The sequence below is a fragment of the Chelonia mydas genome, chromosome 3, assembly GCF_015237465.2.
Source record: "Chelonia mydas isolate rCheMyd1 chromosome 3, rCheMyd1.pri.v2, whole genome shotgun sequence".
Classification (NCBI taxonomy): Eukaryota; Metazoa; Chordata; order Testudines; family Cheloniidae; genus Chelonia; species Chelonia mydas.
This window is the reverse complement of record NC_057851.1, coordinates 43270762-43290787: the sequence shown is the minus strand read 5'-3', so window position 1 is coordinate 43290787 and position 20026 is coordinate 43270762. Positions and strand designations below refer to the sequence as shown.

Sequence of the window (20026 nt, the reverse complement as noted above, 5' to 3'; positions counted from 1 at the left end):
TTACCTTATAATGCATAGCAGATTGGACTAAAAGGCTTACTCCTCTAAGGTGCTGAGTGCCTTCACTGAAGTCAATGGAAGTTAAGGTACTCAGGACCTGATCCTGAAAGGTGCTTGAGAGAGGAAATCATTTCAGGAGTTTTTCTTGCTGAATTTAGCTGCCTCCTCATCCCCTCCGTTTAGAGTGCATCTTGGTTTTAGAGTTTAAATGTTATGACTTACATTTTGTGGTAATTCAGATAGGGCTGAACCTTGCAAGGTGCCAAGTGCCCCTCATTAGCTGCACGCAGTGCTGAATAGGATCATATGCAAAGACACTTTGCAGGTTCAGGTCCAGAAACACCAACAGAAATTTAAAGCACAGGTTCTGATGTGGAGATTATATTTCTCTGGACTCACATTAGCTAATAATCTGAGTTAACAATCTGTGACACCCTCCTTTTAAGAAACTAATTTAAGAAATAAGTGGCTATAATACACATTTGCAAGGTCAGTTTATGACTTTCTGTTAAAAAAAATCTCCTACTTTGTTGCTAAGGTTGTTTTTAAAAAATACAGATTACATAAATACTACCGAGATTTAGCTAAAACATATATACTATCTATACTTTAAGATTATTCAGAGGCAAATCTGAAATATTTCTCTTTAAATGACATGACCAACAGCTTTAAAATTCTGTTTTTCTATCTTTCAGTAAAAAAAAAAAAAAAAAAAAAGTGCAAACAAATGAGATACAAACCTGTACACTGATGATTTGATAAATATACTACATTTTCTTTATTTTTTGGCAAATCCCCATAGATTATAATCTAAAAAAAGAAATAAAACATTACTTCATTATTTACATTCATTACTTCAATTAATAAAGAGACTTAACGAACAATAAGCAACAGAACTTCTCAGCCAGTTACCACCATTAACTAAAATAACTTCTAATGAGATCTTATCAGGACCCATTATGTGTATACTTTATTTCCAAATAGTGAGTAATGTCTATACGCCGCTTCTGAAGTAAGAAAGACATTTCCTTATTTGAGTCTCAATCCTGCCACTGGATCCAGGAAGGCAGATCCTTATGCCCATGCGATTCATAAATTCATAGCATTTCAGGCAAAAAAAGGACCATTATATCACCTAGTCTGACTTCCTGGATTACACAGGACACACAATTTCACCCAGCTACCCCTACATTGAGCCCAATAACCTGCGCTTGACTAATGCATATCATCCAGAAGACCATCCAGTCTTGACTTGTAGACATCAAGAGATGGAGAATCCACCATTTCCCTTGGTAGTGTGTCCCAATGTTAAAAATTTGTGCTTAACTTCCAATTTGAATTTGTCTGGTTCCTGCTTCCAGCCACTAGTTCTTGTTATGCCTTTTTTCTGCTAGACTAAAGAGTATGTTAGTACCTTGTATTTTCTCCCTGTGAAGGTATTTATGCAATCAAATCACCTCTTCATCTTTTTGATAAGCGAAACAGATTTAGATCTTTAAGCTCTCGCTGTACGGCATTTTCTCCAGCCCTCAAATCACTTTTGTGGTTCTTTTCTGCACTTTCTCTAATTTTTCAATATTTTTTTTAAAATGTGGACACCAAAACTGGGCCCAATCACATGTAGCCCTTTCTCCCACAACATTACATGGGGAGCTCATGTTGATTTGTTTGTCCACTGGGACATGCAGATCTTTTTCAGACCCATTGCTATCCAAGATACAAACCTTCAATCTGTAGGCATGGCCTACTTTTCATCCTAGATGTATAACTTTGCATTTGGCTGTATTAAGACATTTTGTTTGAATGGGCCCAGCTTACCAAGTGATCCAGATTGCTCTGTATAAATGCCCTGTCATCATTATGATACCACTCCACCAATCTTTGCACCATCTGCTATCAACTCTGATTTTATGCTTCCAGATCATTGATGAAAATGTTGAATAGCATCAGGCCTGGGACTAATTGCTATGGAACCCCACTAGAGACAACCCCATTAAATCATGATTCCCGAATGACAGCTTTTTGAGATCTGTCAGTTAGCTAGATTTTAATCCATTTAATGATCTTGTACAGTGCTAATTTTTTAATCAGAATGTTGTTTGATACTAAATGAAATGGCTAACAAAAGTCTAAGTATATTACATTTAAGCAGTTCCCTTTATCAACCAATCTCAACAAAGAATAAAATAAGGTTTGACAAGACTATTTTCCATAAATCCATGTCCACTGACATTAATTATATTCCTATCCTCCAATTCTCTATCAAATAAATTGAATTGAAGGCAGGCTCCTGTATCAACTTTTCCATTATTTTGCCTCAGAATAATGTCAGGCTAACCACTGGCGTACATTTATCTGGGTCAACCCAGCACTTCTTGTACATTGGCACAACATTTGCACTCTTCCACTCCCTGGTATTTGCCCGGTACCCCAAGATTTATTAAAAATTATCAGTGGGCCAGAGATCTCCTCATACAGCTCTTTTATGACTCTTGACTGCAAGTTATCTGGGCCTGTTGATTTAAAAATGTTTATTCCTAGTAGATGTTGTCTAACAGACACCTTAGTTACTAATTGACTGGAAAGTACTTATATGATAGGAATACATCATCCCACTTCTTTCCAAATTCAGAACAGAAATATTTATTGAACATTTCTGCCTTTTCTGCATCATGACTAACAACTTTACCATCTCCGTCTAGTGATGGAACTCTTCCATTGCTAGGATCTCTTTTGTTAACAACAAACTTTATAAAACACACGCAACCATCCCTTCTTACTGTTGTTACCCCTGCCAGCCAGGGATTTTTCCCTGTTATCTTTAGCTTTCCTTATACATTTTCTGCACTTCATGACTTCTATTTTACACTGATTGTTACATCTTTCCCCTTTTTTCCATTTGTTATATATTGTTTTTTCATAGCTAATTGCTGCCTTTACTTTAGCACTGAAACAGGATGAGCTTTTAGCCAAAGATGTCCTCTTTTATTAATTGTGGCATCATGCTTTTTGGCCATTTGATAAACTTAAAAGAAACTGCCAATTTTGATTCACGTTTTTTGGTCTCAATTTTTTCCCCCCAAACAATTCTATTGATAATTTTCCTCAGTTTTGGGAAAATAGCCCCCCTGGGACTGCCACCTGATATGCCACGACTACTTCTGCCCCTGCTTTCCCTGCCAGCTTGGGACTCCAGCACCCTGTCCTGCTGAGCCAGACACGCCAGTCTGCTCCAACACAGACCCAGGGTCTGATCCATGTGCCCCAAAGCTGCAGGCTTGATTGAAAGCAACTTAAGAAGTGGTGCTGCCTTTAACATTCAGATGCCCAACGCCCAGTGGGGTCCAAACCCTAAATAAATCCATTTTACCCTGTGTAAAGCTTATACAGGGTAAAACTGAATACAGATAAAAGCTCACCCTCAGAGATGTTTCAATAAGTTTCTTTTACAGACTGGACACCTTTCTAGTCTGGGCACAATCCTTTCCCCTGGTACAGCCTTTGTTCCAGCTCAGGTGGTAACTAGGGGATTTCTCATGACGGCTGCCTCACTTTGTTCTGTTCCACCCACTTATATATCTTTTGCTTAAGGCGGGAATCCTTTGTCCCTCTCTGTGTTCCTACCCCCTCCTTCTCAATGGAAAGCACCAGGTTAAAGATGGATTCCAGTTCAGGTGACATGATCACATGTCACTGTAAGACTTCATTACCCACTTGCCAGCACACCCGTATACAGGAAGGCTTACAAGTGAAACAGAGCCATCTAGATTGTCCTGGTTAATGGGAGCCATCAAGATTCCAAACCACCATTAATAGCCCACACTTTGCATAATTACAATAGGCCCTCAGAGTTACATTTTATATTTCTAGTTTCAGATACAAGAGTGAAACATTTATACAAATAGGATGACCACACTCAGTAGAGTATAAGCTTTGTAATGATACCTTACAAGAGACCTTTTGCATGAAGCATATTCCAGTTACATTATATTCACACTCATTAGCATATTTTTATAAAATCATATAGAGTGCGGCACAGTCCTCTTTTATTAATTGTGGCATTGTGCTTTTTGGCCATTTGATAAACATTTAAAAGAAACTGCCAATCTTGATTCACGTTTTTTGGTCTCAATTTCCCACCCCCCCACACAATTGTATTGATAATTTCCCTCAGTTTTGGGAAAATAGGCCCTTTGAAACACTCAATATATAGTATAGGTTGGGACTGTCCTCTGCCCATATTGAATGTAATCAGGTCATGAGAAACCACCAACTTCCATAATAAAACTGTCTCAAAGCATTTTTCTGTGGATTAGCTTTAGTTCTTGGCTCTTATGAACAGACGTCTCTGTTCAGGCCCAGGGAAGTTTGCCACACTTATTTTAAACTTTCCTATTCATAATCCCTGTAACCAGTTTTTTTTTTTTTTAAACTATGTTACATACACGTTCAGCTCCTCTACTACTAAAGACAGAGAAAACATAGAAAATACTGGACTACTGCTTTAGTGGATTTATACACACAGACACAAATTACTTGATTACAATGTCTGCAGAGAATTACATCAGTATATGGCAAAGAGACACGTCAAATTCAGGCGTGGCATAAATGGGTGTAACTCCCACTGAGTTAAAATTAGCCCAAGAGTCAGTACTCCAATTTAAAACTGTCTTTGTAATTTGAATGGTAGGACAGTCAACAATTCAAGGAAAATATCCAGAATGAAAGCCCTCCAAAACCTTCATGGAATTTGTCTGAACATTTTCTTATGTAAAGATTTCATAGATGCTGATGCCACAAAAGATCACTGTGCTAGTCTAGTCTGATCTCCTGCACAACCACAAACGATAAGACTTCCCTGAATTAAGGTTTTATCTAGAGAACATCATTTAGAAAAACATCCCATCTTGATTTTGAAAGTTGATGGAAAATTCACCACAAATCTCGGTAACCTGTTCCAATGGTTAATTACCTTAACTGATAAAAATCTGCACCTAATTTCTAGTCCGAATGTGTCTAGCATCAACTTCCAGCCACTAGATCCCATTATACCTTTGTCTGCTACACGGAAAAGTCCATTATGAAATTTTTGTTCCCCATGAATTGTGATCAAGTCACCACTTAATCTTCTCTTGTTAAACTAAACAGTCTATCTCTATATGGTAGGTTTTTCAATTCTTTAATCATTCTTGTGGCTCTTTGAACCTTCTCCAATTTATCAACATTATTCTTGAACTGTGGACACCAGAACTGGACAGTATTCCAGCAGCAGTCACACCAGTGTAAATACAAAGACGGTGTAATCTCCTCACTCTTATTTGCTATTCTCCTGTTTATACCATTCCAGGATCACAAACCCGTTTGGCCACTGCATTACACTGGACATTTTAAATTTAATTTTAAATTTTAATGCCAACTGTAAATATTACACATTGTTCAGGAACAAAGCAACAGTTTAGGGGCCGGATCCTACAAGTCATTTACAGGAATTCCACTGAAATTATAAATCATCTAGTTTGCGAAACAAAGCTTTGTCTTGTTAGTGTGGGAGCATAATGTAGTAAAATCTTATTCCATGGGCAATTTAGTGATAGAAAGGCAAGGGAGGTATCATTTGATTTGTAAAAATCCACAGAATCATAATTTCAATGGCGTCACCCTCTGCAGAGTGCTGGGGGGGACTTGCTGTCCCCCTGAAGCCCAGATCCAGATCCTCTGGTTGGTGGAAATTTTAATAATACAATTTAGTTGGAAATGGATCAAGCTGGGTATTACTCAAAAGTCCTTTCTCTCATGAATGCAATGGTACCAAATGCGACAAGCCTAGAATAATTATGTAGCTATATATCTGAGAAGATTTTATTTTAAATCAACTTTTTAAAACTATACTTTAACATAGGGATGGTTTGCTTACATAAAACAGGCATTGATCTTTGATAATTCTAGGGAAGTTAGCCTTGACATGTTGGACTGAAAATATTTATTCAAATCAAAGTCATCATCAGTGTTGTCTTAGTCTAGGGCACCACTGCTAGACACGTTGTCACACGGATTGTCACCCACACAGCATATCAGAGATTGTCTCAGCTATTCCAAGCATCTTCACAGCAAGAAAAGTCTTCGGAGGCTAATCAAATGCTTTCCAGAAAGAGATAATTTGGTCTTTCCAGCCAACCTTCCAGTAGTGTCATATCCTGAAAGGGTGTGGTAACCTGGCAGTGTGGTGGCTTAAATGGTCCAAGTGATATGAACACATTGCTGAGGGATACCCAGCAATTCTGTTCTATAGCATTAGGCACAAAAAGAGTCTTGCAAAAGTCTTTGGTCGCATTTCATAGAGAGCACTAGAATACCTGTGTCTTGTGCAAAAATCAATAATTTAGTAGCACCTCTCTCTGTGGCACCGATGGCATGCAAGATAATTTTAGTGTCAGCCTACTCATGGGACCTACAAAGAAACTCCACAGAACAGTGTGAGGCAGCAACTTTGTTATGCCATGCAATGACAAAATTCTTTGCATGCTGGAGCGTTTTTCCTGCAATGTATGTGGTTAAATCCTCATTCCTGTGAGTATGAGACAATAACTTCTTCATTGTGACATTGGAGATGTTTGTGGAGTCAATGATTTTGTACTGGACTGGTGCAATCCCATGGAGTCTTTTCTTTATGGTAATATTTTAATTGATTCTCCTGCATACATGTCAAACACAAAGCGGACTTTGTCATAAGTCCAGTATTTTCTCTGTTGCCTCATAATGAAGAATTCAGCCAATCTCAGAAGATTAACTTTTTCTGGATGGTCAAAAGCTTGTACCTCGTACCATTGCTATGCCATCCCTCTGTTGGCATAGGGTACTAGCCACACTGTCAGTAGGTGCTGGCTTAGGAAGACTATGCAAGATAGCATTAGTTTGCTTTTCCCCAGGCACATATGCAATGTTCTGTCACATTCAAACAGCAACCATGGGGCAAACAGTAACAATTGGCAGGATGCATCTGCAGGTCATTCACTCTTGCATTTTACATAGTGCCAAGTTAAAGGCTGACCATGTCGGAATGTAGCTTTCTCCTGAAAGGGTGTGTGGTATGCTATGTGCTGAGCGTCTGGATCATTTGAGGATATGTCTTCTCTCTCTTCAGCTGATGGCGTACTCAATGATTTTTCACCCCTGGAATGTACCTGACTTCTGCACAATGATCAAGTGAAGTCAAGGTTAGTGAATGTTGAAAGCTCTACTATAATCAATTCAACTGCTGATTCATTGAAAACTGGACTTCTTGGCTTCAGAATTTTTGGATCTTGGCAGGAAAGTAAGCAAGCCATGAAGACAGGAAGCCCCTTCATGGAATGGTCTTTGCTGATCTAGACAGGACTTGAGACTGGGACAGGTCCCCCTTAATATGTTCCTGATAGCAGACCATAACTGAAGCACGAAGGTGTGTTTGTCACCTGATGTATCTTCAAGGAAATCAGCACAAAATATAAACCCACCCTTGACGAGTTCTGGGGGAACGCACATCTCTCCATTCACTTCCATTCAGTGAAGAACCTCATTTGCAATTGCAGTCTCCAGGCGGACTACTTTGCTATAGTCAATGGAGGAGCCAATCCTGTGCATAAGCTACACAAGGAATTTGCTATGGGTTTTGGAATGAATTGTTAAGCCAACACCTACCTGTAGTGGTAATTATGCAGATTCCATACAGTTGTTGTGTACGTGTTGGAAACCTATCTTTTGCTCAAACTCTCATATATGAGGCTTTGCAATAAAACGGCATCCTTGTGCTCCATTTGCTTACTGTCATACTTGATGGTGATGAAGTCACTGAGACTACCGATGCAAAACTTCAAGTAATACAGGTCACACAATATTATTTCTTCAGTTTGCCATCAGTTATGAATCTCTGGAACTCCCATATATTACAAGACAAAATAGTTTTTCTTAAAAATTTAGCATCTGCAAACAGTCTTCATATTACTGTTGACATCAGCACTTTCTTTTGCTTTTGATAGGATCACCTATTTTGCAGTTTTTAAAGATATGCGCTGTGATTCATTTCTACAGATAGGATTGCTAAAAACTACATCCATATCCCACAGTTCATCTTCAATAAGTCCTTTAAGAGCCTCTCTGCTGAGCATTTGTTCCTCTTCAATCCCATACAAAACACATATTTCTCTGTTCTTAGCCTCTGTAACGGCCACCACCACCACTTTCCCATCCATTAGAGCCTCTGCGAGGCAATTTATGAACTCCAGCTGAGTTGCACAGTTTACAGTAAAAAAACCAGTAGTTATTTCTGTTGCTTTTTCCTTTGGGTGCAACACATTACATTTATTCTTGGCATAGCACATGATGTGATATGCAATGTTGTATGCATGGATGTCTTTTGAGTTAATGCACATACTTACTTTCCATGCAACATTCTTGCTAAGAGTGACTGCCTCATACAGTTTCTCATCTATCTCACATGTTGAAACTGTGCTCAATGGATGCCATTGGGTTTCCAGCTTACTGCAGAAGAAGCAGGCATTCTTCTCTAAACCCATATCATGGGACCGAACAGAAGGTGAGTCTTATGCACAGCTGGCATTCGTCCTGGCATTTTCAACTTTTTCCTGATGGATTTCCACTCCAACCTTGCCAAATTCAGTTTATGGGTGCACTTCTTACAGAATGTCAGAAGCCACTGAGCGTTGTGTTTAACCAGATCCTCCCCAGAAATAATCTCCAAAGATTCAACTACTAGTCAGTACTGTTCATCGCCCCATTGATGCCTAAAAATCATGAAGACCAAAGTAAAAACAAGGATTTTGTAATAAATTACTTTGGGATTGTAATTATATTATGTTATGTACTATATGTTATATAAATAAGTGCATACTTATTTGCAGAGGGATTTCAGTAATTTCTGGTTGGCTGTTGACATTTTAACTGGTGCCCCATTATAACTCTTTTGGCATAATAAATCTGATAATACCACTGAGCCACTTTCTTTTTTTTGGCCCATGATGGCAAATCAATTTGAAACACTCCTTCCATTTATAGTAATCTGTTAAGCATTGAAAAAAATTAATCTGGTGTCACTTTAGGAGGTGATAAAGAACAGTCAGTTGAGGGCCTCAATCTAACTTTGCGAGGGCTGCATGTTTGATATGCCAGTGTCAGAGTATCATTTAAAAAAATGTTGATTTTTAAAAATTTTCTTGAATATATATTTACATAATTGTTTAGGTTTGCCATGTTTGGTACCATTGTGTTCATTGGAGAAAGGGTTTTTAATAATACCCAAGTTGACCCACTTCTGATGACACTGTATTATCAAAATTTCCACCAACACCTAAGCTGCGTGGCCGCCCAGCAATCTATCAAATGCCATGCACTTCAGGTGCCCCTACCCCCACTGCTGCACTGCTCCTGCCCTCCACCTTGGAGCCCCTGGCTAGCTGCTCCCCGGAGCCTTCTGCTTGCTGTGCAGAGCTGGGGGGCCAGGGAGGGGCACTGATGTCCTCCCCCCACCTCTGTACCCCATCTCTAGAGCGAGGGGGACAACATGACAGGGCTCAGGAGTGGGACACCGGACAGAGCTTGCTAGTGGCTGCTGCTGTGTCTGAACAAGCAGGGTTCAGAGTGGTGAGTGCCAATCTACTTAAAGGGGCGGCATACTTAAAGGGGCAGCATGTGTCTTTCTCTCACTCACACACATGCATTGTCTGTCTGACTCACACACACACACACACACACACACACACACAGAGTCTCTCTCTCTCTGACACACACACTCTATGTGTCTGTCTTTCCCGCTCACCTCCCAGTACATACTTGTATTATTGTTGTTACTTCTTGATACCTCATGCAATACACATATATTCTCTGTAATATTATTCTTTCAATGTGCTCTTATTTTAGTGTTGTGACTGTTCTATGCATTTCATAATTTTTATTTCTCTCTTACGCTTAAATTTAATTTTGTGAGTAGTGAGTTCTATAATGCCTAATCTGTCCTGACTGGAATAATTATCCCTATGGTAACTTTTAAAAATATATATATTATACCTAGGTTTTTTGTTTCTACTGGTGGTACACATCTGCACATTACCTCGATATGGTGCACATAAAATTCATTCCACACATAGACAGAAAAAATTAGAGGGAACATTGACCAAGACCTGGAGCTAGGAGCCGGCGGGAAAGGGAGGGAAGCAAGTCTCCACTGGCCATGCTGCAGAGGGTGACATTCTTGAAATTATGTAGATTTTTCTGAATCAAATGACACCCTTCCTGGCAAAGATAAAGCTTCAGATGAAGAGGGAAAACTCAATCTAAATCCATCCCTACGAAACAAACACTCATGCAGAAGGTCACTGAACAGTAACAGCTATTTCACAACATTTAAGTCTTGCAAGAACAACAACAACAACAAAACTGTGTACTATCACTAACCTTGTACAACAAAAGAGGGATAAAGCTACCAGTGAGAAACAAATATTTTAAAAAACAAAATTTTAGTGCCTCCTTTTCTCCCCCCAAACCCCACACTAGTATTGAGATACACAATTGACTTATGACTAATAAATAAGAAAAATGAATTTAAAAAACAAACAGTACTGTTTCCCAAGATAGCATCCTATGATATAGCCATGATTATCCGCCAAATCCAAGAGGAAATCTACATTATTTATTTCTACAGAGTTGGATCTTTCCCTATAATTTATTTTTTATAATCCCAGTTTGGTAAAGAACCTTTACGATGCTTTTTCTAAATCGATTTTTTTCATAGTGAGTATTCCATGTTCATAACAGGTTTTCCATGTACATGACCAAAGAAAAATTGATTTATTCAAGACACACGTTAAGCACAAAATACAGCTATATCCAATAAAAGAGACACATTATTTAGTTATATAGATAAAATCTACATTCTCCCGTTTTGAACTGAAGAGAATATTTCCAGCCTTTTTTACCTCTTATTTTATAAACGAGAAAGAGAGGATCCAAATACTGTCAAGTCTTGAGGGACAGGATGGCTCAGGTTAACAGGATGTAAAGACTTTCACTCCTAGGTCACCGATTTCAATTTGGCCCATTTCAGTGACGACCAAAAGGTTGTTACCATCTGACAGCTGTTTGGTGGCCTTAGTGAACTGAATTTAGACACTCATCCGCTAGGAACTGCACTGAAACTACATCATCTAAACCCTCATTAGCTTTGTTGGCAAGAAGAACCTGATGGAAACTACAGGGCCACCCTCTCACTCTAAGAGGTCTGAGTTGAGGGACACAGCAGGGCACAGTCGAGAAGCTTGCACTGTTGTCACTCATGTCATACTATTCCTTTGGATGGATAAGTTTTGTTTTCAGTGCTGTATACCTAGTATCTTCATATGCACTAAACATAGGACTAGCGGAGACTTCAAGAACTCTATTGAACAGAAATAATACACCCTTTCCTTAGCAAGTTCAGCTGAAGAGTCTCACAAAGACCTTAAATGATGGCGCTAGAAAGTACATTATAAAAATCTCTCTTCAAATCAGTCTAATATGATCCACAGCAGACAGCAAAAAAATGTAATTTCTGACCCTTCAACATTGTGGACTAGCTATGACATATAACTGGTATACAGAGGCAGGTGTTCCTGACTGGAGCGCTTGAAAACACTGACTAGACCTAATGCTCAGAGATGGATTTTGAAAAATCTACTTGTCCATGACGAGTGTGGGAAGCTTTCCTCAGCAAATGCCTTCAACTTCTAACCAATCTAGGCCTTACTATGAACAAGAGAGCCTAACATTTATGGTTGCAAAATGAAACGAGCGTCAACAATGCAGTGCTGTACTCTGAAGTCCGCAGACAGATAGCTTCAGCCTCCTTCCTGCTGCTTATAATTTTGCCAAGCTGCAGCAAAGTGACCTGATTAGTCTTGTCAATTCCAACAGCTTGAGGGAGAGGAAGCATGGGCTGTTGGGAGTTTCACTGCAGAATACCTCCCACCCTCATCCCAGCCTTTCATATCAAACTTTGGCTCGTAAGTTTAGTCTTCTACCTACCACGTAAAAGTTTTTAAGCCTCACCGATGCATTAGTGGGAGAGATCAGTGGCTTAAGAAAGAAGAGTATGTTCTTATGAGAGAGAGATTAAGGCAAGTGGAGAAGGAGGGGGGGAAAAACATTGAAGACAACACAGGAAGAGAAAAATAGCATAGTGAAGCCAGGAAAGGAAAATAAGTTAAAGGGAAGAGCAATATAGTGAGCTACGTTTTTTAACCAGGAATGTGACTGACAATATAGAAAGTAAAGTAGACAACTATTTTAGGCTTTAAATTGCAACTATGTTAGAGCACAGCAAGACACGAGAAGTAATTCTTCCGCTCTACTCCGTGCTTGATTAGGCCTCAACTGGAGTATTGTGTCCAGTTCTGGGAACCACGTTTCAGGAAAAATGTGGACAAATTGGAGAAAGTCCAGAGAAGAGACACAAAAATGATAAAAGGTCTAGAAAACATGACCTATGAGGGAAGACTGAAAAAATTGTGTTTGTTCAGTCTGGAAAAGAGAAGACTAAGAGGGGACATGATAACAGTTTTCAAGTACATAAAAGGTTGTTACAAGCAGGAGGGAGAAAAATTGTTGTTCTTAGCCTCTGAGGATAGGACAAGAAACAATGGGCTTAAATTGCAGCAAGGGAGTTTGAGGTTGAACATTAGGAAAAACTTCCTGTAAGGAGGGTTAAACACTGGAATAAATTGCCTAAGGAGGTTGTAGAATTTCCATCATTGGAGATTTTTAAGAGCCGGTTAGACAAACACCTGTCAGGGATGGTCTACATAATACTTAGTCCTGCCATGAATGCAGGGGACTGGACTAGATGACCTCTCGAGGTCCCTTCCAGTCCTATGTTTCTATTTCTAACCCTGACTTTTATGCAAGTGTGTCAGTTAGTCAGTTTTGGTTATTTCAAAGCCCTGCTTGTAGTCGATGCAATTTGACTTGCTGCCTACAGACTAGCTCATCCATGTTTAAAACACCAGTTTGGTCATAGTCAAACCAGCAGTTCAGTCAGGTCACAGACGTAGGTTGCTAACTGATTAATGAGGGGGAAAGACAGTAAGAAAAAATGTGGAAATGGCGGAAGTGCTAAATGCGTATTTTGTTTCAATTTTCACTACAAGGGTTAGGAGCGATCAAACATCTAACATGGTGAACACCAGTGAAAATGAGGTAGGATCTGAGGTTAAAATAGGGTACAGAACAAGTTAAAAATTACTTAGACAACTTAGATGTCTTCAAGTCATCGAGGCCTGATGAAATATATCCTAGAATACTCAAGGAGCTGCCTGAGGAGATATCTGAGCCATTAGCAATTACGTTTGAAAACTCATGGAAGATGGGAGAGATTCAGGAGGACTGGAAAAGGGAAAATATAGTGCCAATCTCTAAATAGGGGAATAAGGACAGCCCAGAGAATAACAGAACAGTCATCTTAACTTCAGAACCTGGAAAGATAATGGAGCAAATAACCAATCAATCAATTTGCAAACACCTAGAAGATAAGGTGATAAGTAACAGTCAGCATGGATTTGTCAAGAACAAATCATGTCAAACCAATCTATTACCTTTCTTTGACAGGGCAACAAGCCTTGTGGAATGGGAAAAGTGGTAGACATCGTATATCTTGACTTTAGTAAGGCTTTTGATATTGTCTCGCATGACCCTCTCATAAACGAATTAGGGAGATACAGCCTAGATGGAGCTACTATAAGGTGGATACATAACTGGTTGGCAAATTGCTCCCAGAGAATAGTTATCAGTGCTTCACAGTCCAGATGGAAGGGCATATCGAGTGGTGTCCTACAGGGATGAGTCCTGGTTCTGTTCACTACCTTCATCAGTGATTTAGATAATGGCATAGAGCAGTGGTCTCCAACCTTTTTATGCACAAGATCATTTTTTGAATGTAAAATCAATCCAGGATCTACCCTGCCCCTTCCCCAAGGCCCGGTCCCTGCCACGCTCACTCCATTCCTCCCTCCACCGCTTACTCTCCCCCACCCTCACTCACTTTCACTGGGCTGGGGCTGAGGGGTTTGGAGTGTGGGAGGCAGCTCCGGGCTGAGCCTGGGGCAGGGCGTTGGGGTGCAGAAGTGAGGGGTGCAAGCTCTGGGAGGGAGTTTGGGTGCAGGGGTCATATGGTCACAGTGCACATAATCTCATAGAATCCACTGGACATTTCATGAATTTTACTTTTTATTAGTGTCATTTGTGGTTTATAGATCCAAAATCCTTCAGGGATTGTCACAAATCAGTGTAACATTCTCAACTGTGGGGTGTGCATTGGCTGGCCTGGGGCAGAGGGATTGAATGCAGGAGTGAGGGGTGCAAGCTCTGAGAGTGAGTTTGGGTGCAGAAGGGGGCTCCACGCTGGGACAGAGTGTTGGGGTGCAGGAGAAGGTGAGAGGTGTAGGCTCTGGGAGGTAGTTTGATGCAGGAGGTGGCTCCGGGCTGGTGCAGGAGATTGGGGTGCAAGAGAGAGTGAGGGGTGCGGGCTCTGGGAGGGAGTTTGGTGCAGGAGGGAATTCTGACCTGAGGCAGAGGGTTAGGGTGCAGTAGAGAGTGTGGGGTCTGGGAGGGAGTTTAGGTGCAGAAGGGGATTCTGACCTGGGGCAGCAGGTTGGGGGGGCATAGGGGATGTGAGGTGCAGGCCCCGGCCAGGAGGTGCTTACACAGGCGGCCTCAGCTGGCGGCAGAGCCGGGCTCAGGCAGGCTGCCTGCCTGAGCCCAGCTGCACTGCTGGACTTTTAGCAGCCCGGAAATTGCGACAGACTGGCAGAGGCTCCAGGATCGACCAGTCGATCGTGATCAATGGGTTGGTGACTACTGGCATAGAGAGTATACTTATAGAATTTGTGGACAATACCCACACTGGGAAGGGTTGCAACTGCTTTGGAGGACAGGATTAAAATTCAAAATCTGACAAACTGGAGAAATGGTCTGAAACAAACAGGATGAAATTCAGTAAGAACAAATGCACAGTACTCCACTTAAGAAGGAACAATCGGTTGCACACACACAGAATGGGAAATGACTGCCTAGGAAGGAGCACTGGAGAAAGGGATCTGGGGAATATAGTGGTCGCAAGCTAAATACAAATCAACGGTATAACACTGTTGCAAAAAAAAGTGAATATCATTCCGGGACGTATCAGCAGGAGTGTTGTAAGCAAGACATGTGAAGTAATTCTTCCACTCTATTCCACGCTAATAAGGCCTCAACTGGTGTATTGTGTCTAAAGTTCTTGGCGCCACATTTCAGGAAAGATATGGACAAACTGGAAAAAGTCCGGAAGAGAACAACAAAAATGATTAAAGATCTAGAAAACATGACCTATGAGGTAAGACTGAAAAAACTGGGTTCATATAGTGTGGAGAAGACTGAGGGGGGACATAACAGTTTTCTAGTACATAAAGGGTGGTTGTGCACAAAGAGGAGGGTGAAAAATTGTACTTAACCTCTGAGGATAGGACAAGAAGCAGTGGGCTTCAACTGCAGCAAGGAAGGTTTAGGTTTGGACATTAGGAAAAACTTTCTGTCATGGTAGTTAAGCACTGTTGCCTAGGAAAGCTGTGGAATCGCTGGTATTGGAGGTACTGTATTTAAGAACAGGTTAGACAAACACCTGTCAGGAATGGTCTAATTATTACTTAGTCCTTGAGTGCAGGGGGTTGGACCAGACGACCTACTGTGGTCCCTTTCAGTCCTACACTTCTATGATTCTATGATTAACAGAATATGTGAGATCATTTCATTTAGGCAAAGATTTAAAGAATAATAGTAATAAAAAAGCTTTGCACTTAGGAAGCCCCACATATGCTAAAGAAAATAAAGCAGGTCTCTTAATTATATTCTAGGTACAAAGGCTCAGAAGAGAGGTCTATCACAATAGGCAAATGCTTCATTCGTAGAAGAGCCGTGCAGGGCAGTCCCAACAGGTTAACCAGCTGCAGTGTCAGTTGCAGAAATTCTTCCCCAATGCAAAAGGAAACTGGATAAGAACATAAAGATGGTCATACTGGGTAGATCAACAGTCCATCTAGCCCAGTATTCTGTTTTACGACAGTGGCCAATGCCAGAAGCAGAGGGAGTAAACAGAACAGGGCAATTTATCAAGTGATCCATACCTGTCATCTAATCCCAGCTTCTAGGAGTCAGAAGTTGAGAAACCCAAAGCATGGGGCAGCGTCCCTGACCATCTTAGCTAATAGCCACTGATGTACCTATCCTCCATGAACTTATCTAATTCTTTTTTGAACCGGGTTATACTCTTGGCCTTCACAACAACCCTTGCCAATGAGTTTCACAGGCTGACTGTGTTTGTTTGTGAAGTACTTCCTTTTGTTAGTTTTAAACCTGCTGCCTGTTAAAAGACTCCTGGTTCTTGTGTTATGTGAAGTGGTAAATAACACTTCCCTAGTCACTTTCTCCACACCATTCATGATTTTATAGACCTCTATTTTATATATATACGTATCCCTCTTGATCATCTCTTTTCTAAGCTGTACAGTCCCAGTCTTTTTAATTTCTCCTCATATGGAAGCTGTTCCATACCCCAATCATTTATGTTGCCTTCTCAGTACTTTTTAAAAATTCAAATATATATACATATTTGAGATGGGGTGACCAGAACTGCATGCAGTATTCAAGATGTGGGCATACCATAGATTTATACAGTAGCTTTATAATATTTTTGTCTTATTATCTCTTTCCTAACGGTTCCTAACATTCTGTTAGCCTTTTGGATGGCAGCTGCGCATTGAAATACACAATAAGTAACAGTCTTCTCCTCTTTGCTGCTATTCCAGCACCAAGCTAAGTGTTTTGCACCATGCTCCTTTTACAGAAGGAAAGGGCAGAATGTGTAATCAGAAAGTTACATAAGGTTTCAAGTACATGGGGAATGCCAATTAGAGAGGAATTGAAAGTATAAAAATACTAGCAGGGCTACTCTCCCTCCTGTCCATAGGTGAAAAAGAAATAGGGAACAGTCAAGGGTTAAAGAGTTCATAGAAACACACACTCAAGCTACCAGCATTTCTCCTCCAAACAACCACAAGATCCTATTGTTTTTAATCTTCCCTTACCCACAACTCCCAGCTCTGTGTTGTCATCTCCTCCTTTTCCTGTGTTACTAATTTAAGATTGTGAGCTCTCTGGCACCAGGACTTTGTTATCTGTTTAATGAAGTAGCACAGAAACTTAACAATAATGGGGAGTAGCCGAAAGAGAGTGAGAAAACAGTGTCAGAGTAGTGAGCTGAAGAAAAAGAGAATAAACCAGATAGAAAAAGCCAGCTGTCCATGCAAGCAAATACCTGGTTATTCTTTCTTCCTGCACAGCGATAGGTTTCAAGTGCTGCCTGATCTCCCTTTTGTTTATATATAAAGGTTATTATGTTTCTATAAAGGGATACTTGTACCAATCCAATTTCCACTGAAGTCACTGGAAATGTTCCTATTTACTTTAATGGAAGGTGGATCAGGTCCTTTTAAACTAATCAGATCTAGTAGAGGGTAAGGATTCAACTAGGGCTGTCAACTAACCGCAGCTAATGCATACAATTAATTTAAAACAAATTAACTAGGTTAAAAAATAGTTGTGATTAATCACAGTTTTAATCGCACTGTTAAGCAATAAAAATACCAATTTAAAATTATTATAAATATTTTTGGATGTTTTTCTACATTTTCAAATATATTGACAGAATACAAAGTGTACAGTGCTCACTTTATTTTTATTACAAATATTTGCACTGTAAAAAACAAAAGAAATAGTATTTTTCAATTCACTGTGATTAATTGCAACTATTTTTTTAAATCTCGCGATTATGATTTTTTAAAAAAATCATTAGCCCTAGATTCAACCTCAAAAAAGTACATTTTTTTCAACCTCAAAGAAGTATTGTACAATAACAGCCCAAATAACTACAGCTTATCATGATACTATAGTTTTTGGCTGTGAGCTCTTTGGGGTGGAGCCCAACTCATTCTAATACAACACCTACCACAAAGAGACTCCAATACAGTAAGTTTGGGGGCATTACTTCATTTGTTTCTTTCTTTCAAAATGGCAACTGATCAGTATGGAGATATTTTTGTAGCAGTGTCCAATGGGGTATCGCCCACAAAACACCAAACAAACTGTAAGGTATGCATTCAGAAACCAACATACACTGTGTATGTACTGAGGTCCTGTGATGTTACTGCTCTTATAAAAGGATTTACTGGAGGAAACGAATAACTATTTATAACCATTCTGATGTCAGTTTTATTTACTACTAAATCACAACAGCTTCTGTATGTTTGAGGTTGTTCACATTTTTATTTTTTAAAAAAATCCTGGGTTTTTTGTCTCTCTCCTTTCTTTCCTACTTATTCAGCTGATGAGAATAGCCCACAATGGGCTTCTCAGGAGAAGTAGTTCAGATCACGGAACCTTCTCCTTCATTTGGCAGTAATGGGGCTTGAGAGAGAATGCTACTGTAGGCGCTGGAATACCGAACTCTCTCTCTCTCAGGTATTTATATGGCCCCCAATACCACAGTAACTGAACATCTCACAATCTTTTCATGTATAGTATCCTCACAACACTCCTGTAGGTGGGGGGGGGGGGAGAGTAAGAGAGAGAGTATTTTTCAAACCCCCATCTGACAGGAGAGATGAAAGGAGAGGGAAGGAAAGAGTCCTTTAATTTTTTAGTCCATTAATTTGAGAACTAGGTAAATTCATGGAGGATAGGCTCATCAATGGCTATTAGCCAGGATGGGCAGGGATAATGTCCCTAGCCTCTATTTGCCAGAAACTGGCAAAGGGTGACAGGGGATGGATCACTTGGTGATTACCTGTTCTGTTCATTCCCTCTGGGGCACCTGGCATTGGCCACTATCGGAAGACAGGATACTGGGCTAGATGGACCTTTGGTCTGAGCCAGTATGGCCGTTCTTACGAAAGGGCAACTCCAAACTTCTTGGCTCTAAATAATATTTTTTCCTGAAAAAAAAATCCTTTACATTCACATATTTTTATACAACTGCTTAATAAGATATGAGGTATAGCAATACAGTGGGCAAAGAGACTTCATAGTCACAAAGTGCAATTTCCTGGCTTGAAAGCCTCATCAGACAATGAAGTCACAGTTTACATCCAATCCAGATTACTAAAGCAGGTAATTCACTCAGAAATAGAGGTACTTGTGTGTTCTGTTTGTCTTCAGGGAAGGAAACTATTGCCAAACCCCACAGACTGAACTTTACAGGCACCTTGTAGAGAGTCTTATGTGTAATTTAAGATGTTTGAGAAATCCTTTACTTGGCTGTATTGAGAAGCAGAGGATTTAATAAAAAGATATTCTGATTTATTTCATTTCCTCTGTCTAGAAATGATACTTAGAGCTAGCAATTTATTATTTTGTTTACTCCAATTATGTCATTTGATGTATAGTACTAAACTTCTGTATCTCAACTGTTTGCCCTGACTTTTATTCTTACACGCTAGTCCTGCAAACATGTAAACACCTGAGTATTTACTCTGAAGTCAATGAGATTACTCACGAGCATAAAATTAGGCAAATGTTTAAGTTTTGTAGGGTCAGGGTTTTGGGCACTGTAGCGGGGTGGTCACCCACTCCTATCTGGAAGGGCTTAAAACAGCCCTGGGAGAGGGCTGGGGCAGGGGAAAAGTTGGGCTGATTGGCAGAGCAGCTACAGCTGGGACCACATCCCAGACAGACCCAGCTGGCCCTATAAAGGCCAGGGAAGCCAGCAGCTGAGAGGATTCTCCCTCACGTTTGCTGAGGGAGAGTGGCCTGGCTGCTGGGAAGCTGAGTGGAGCACCTGAGGTGGAGCAGGGCTCGGGGAAGGCCAGAGGAGCTGGGGAGTTAAGCCAAATAGGTACTGGGGTTGCAGGGGGCAGCCAAAGGTAGGCAAAGGCAGCAGGTCCCAACCCCCCTTGCCTATGATGAGTGGCGTTTACAC

At 40.3% G+C, this 20026-nt stretch overlaps 1 protein-coding gene across 2 annotated transcripts in view; it reads right to left on the bottom strand.

Annotated features, from left to right (window-relative positions):
* AGPAT5 (1-acylglycerol-3-phosphate O-acyltransferase 5) overlaps positions 1-20026 on the bottom strand; it is a 120199-nt gene that overhangs the window by 82648 nt on the left and 17525 nt on the right. For both annotated transcript variants that reach the window (XM_043542357.1, XM_007055053.4), the window contains exon 2: positions 741-810. In XM_043542357.1, the coding sequence (XP_043398292.1) occupies positions 741-810 (70 nt within the window). The remainder of the gene's footprint in view (positions 1-740; positions 811-20026) is intronic.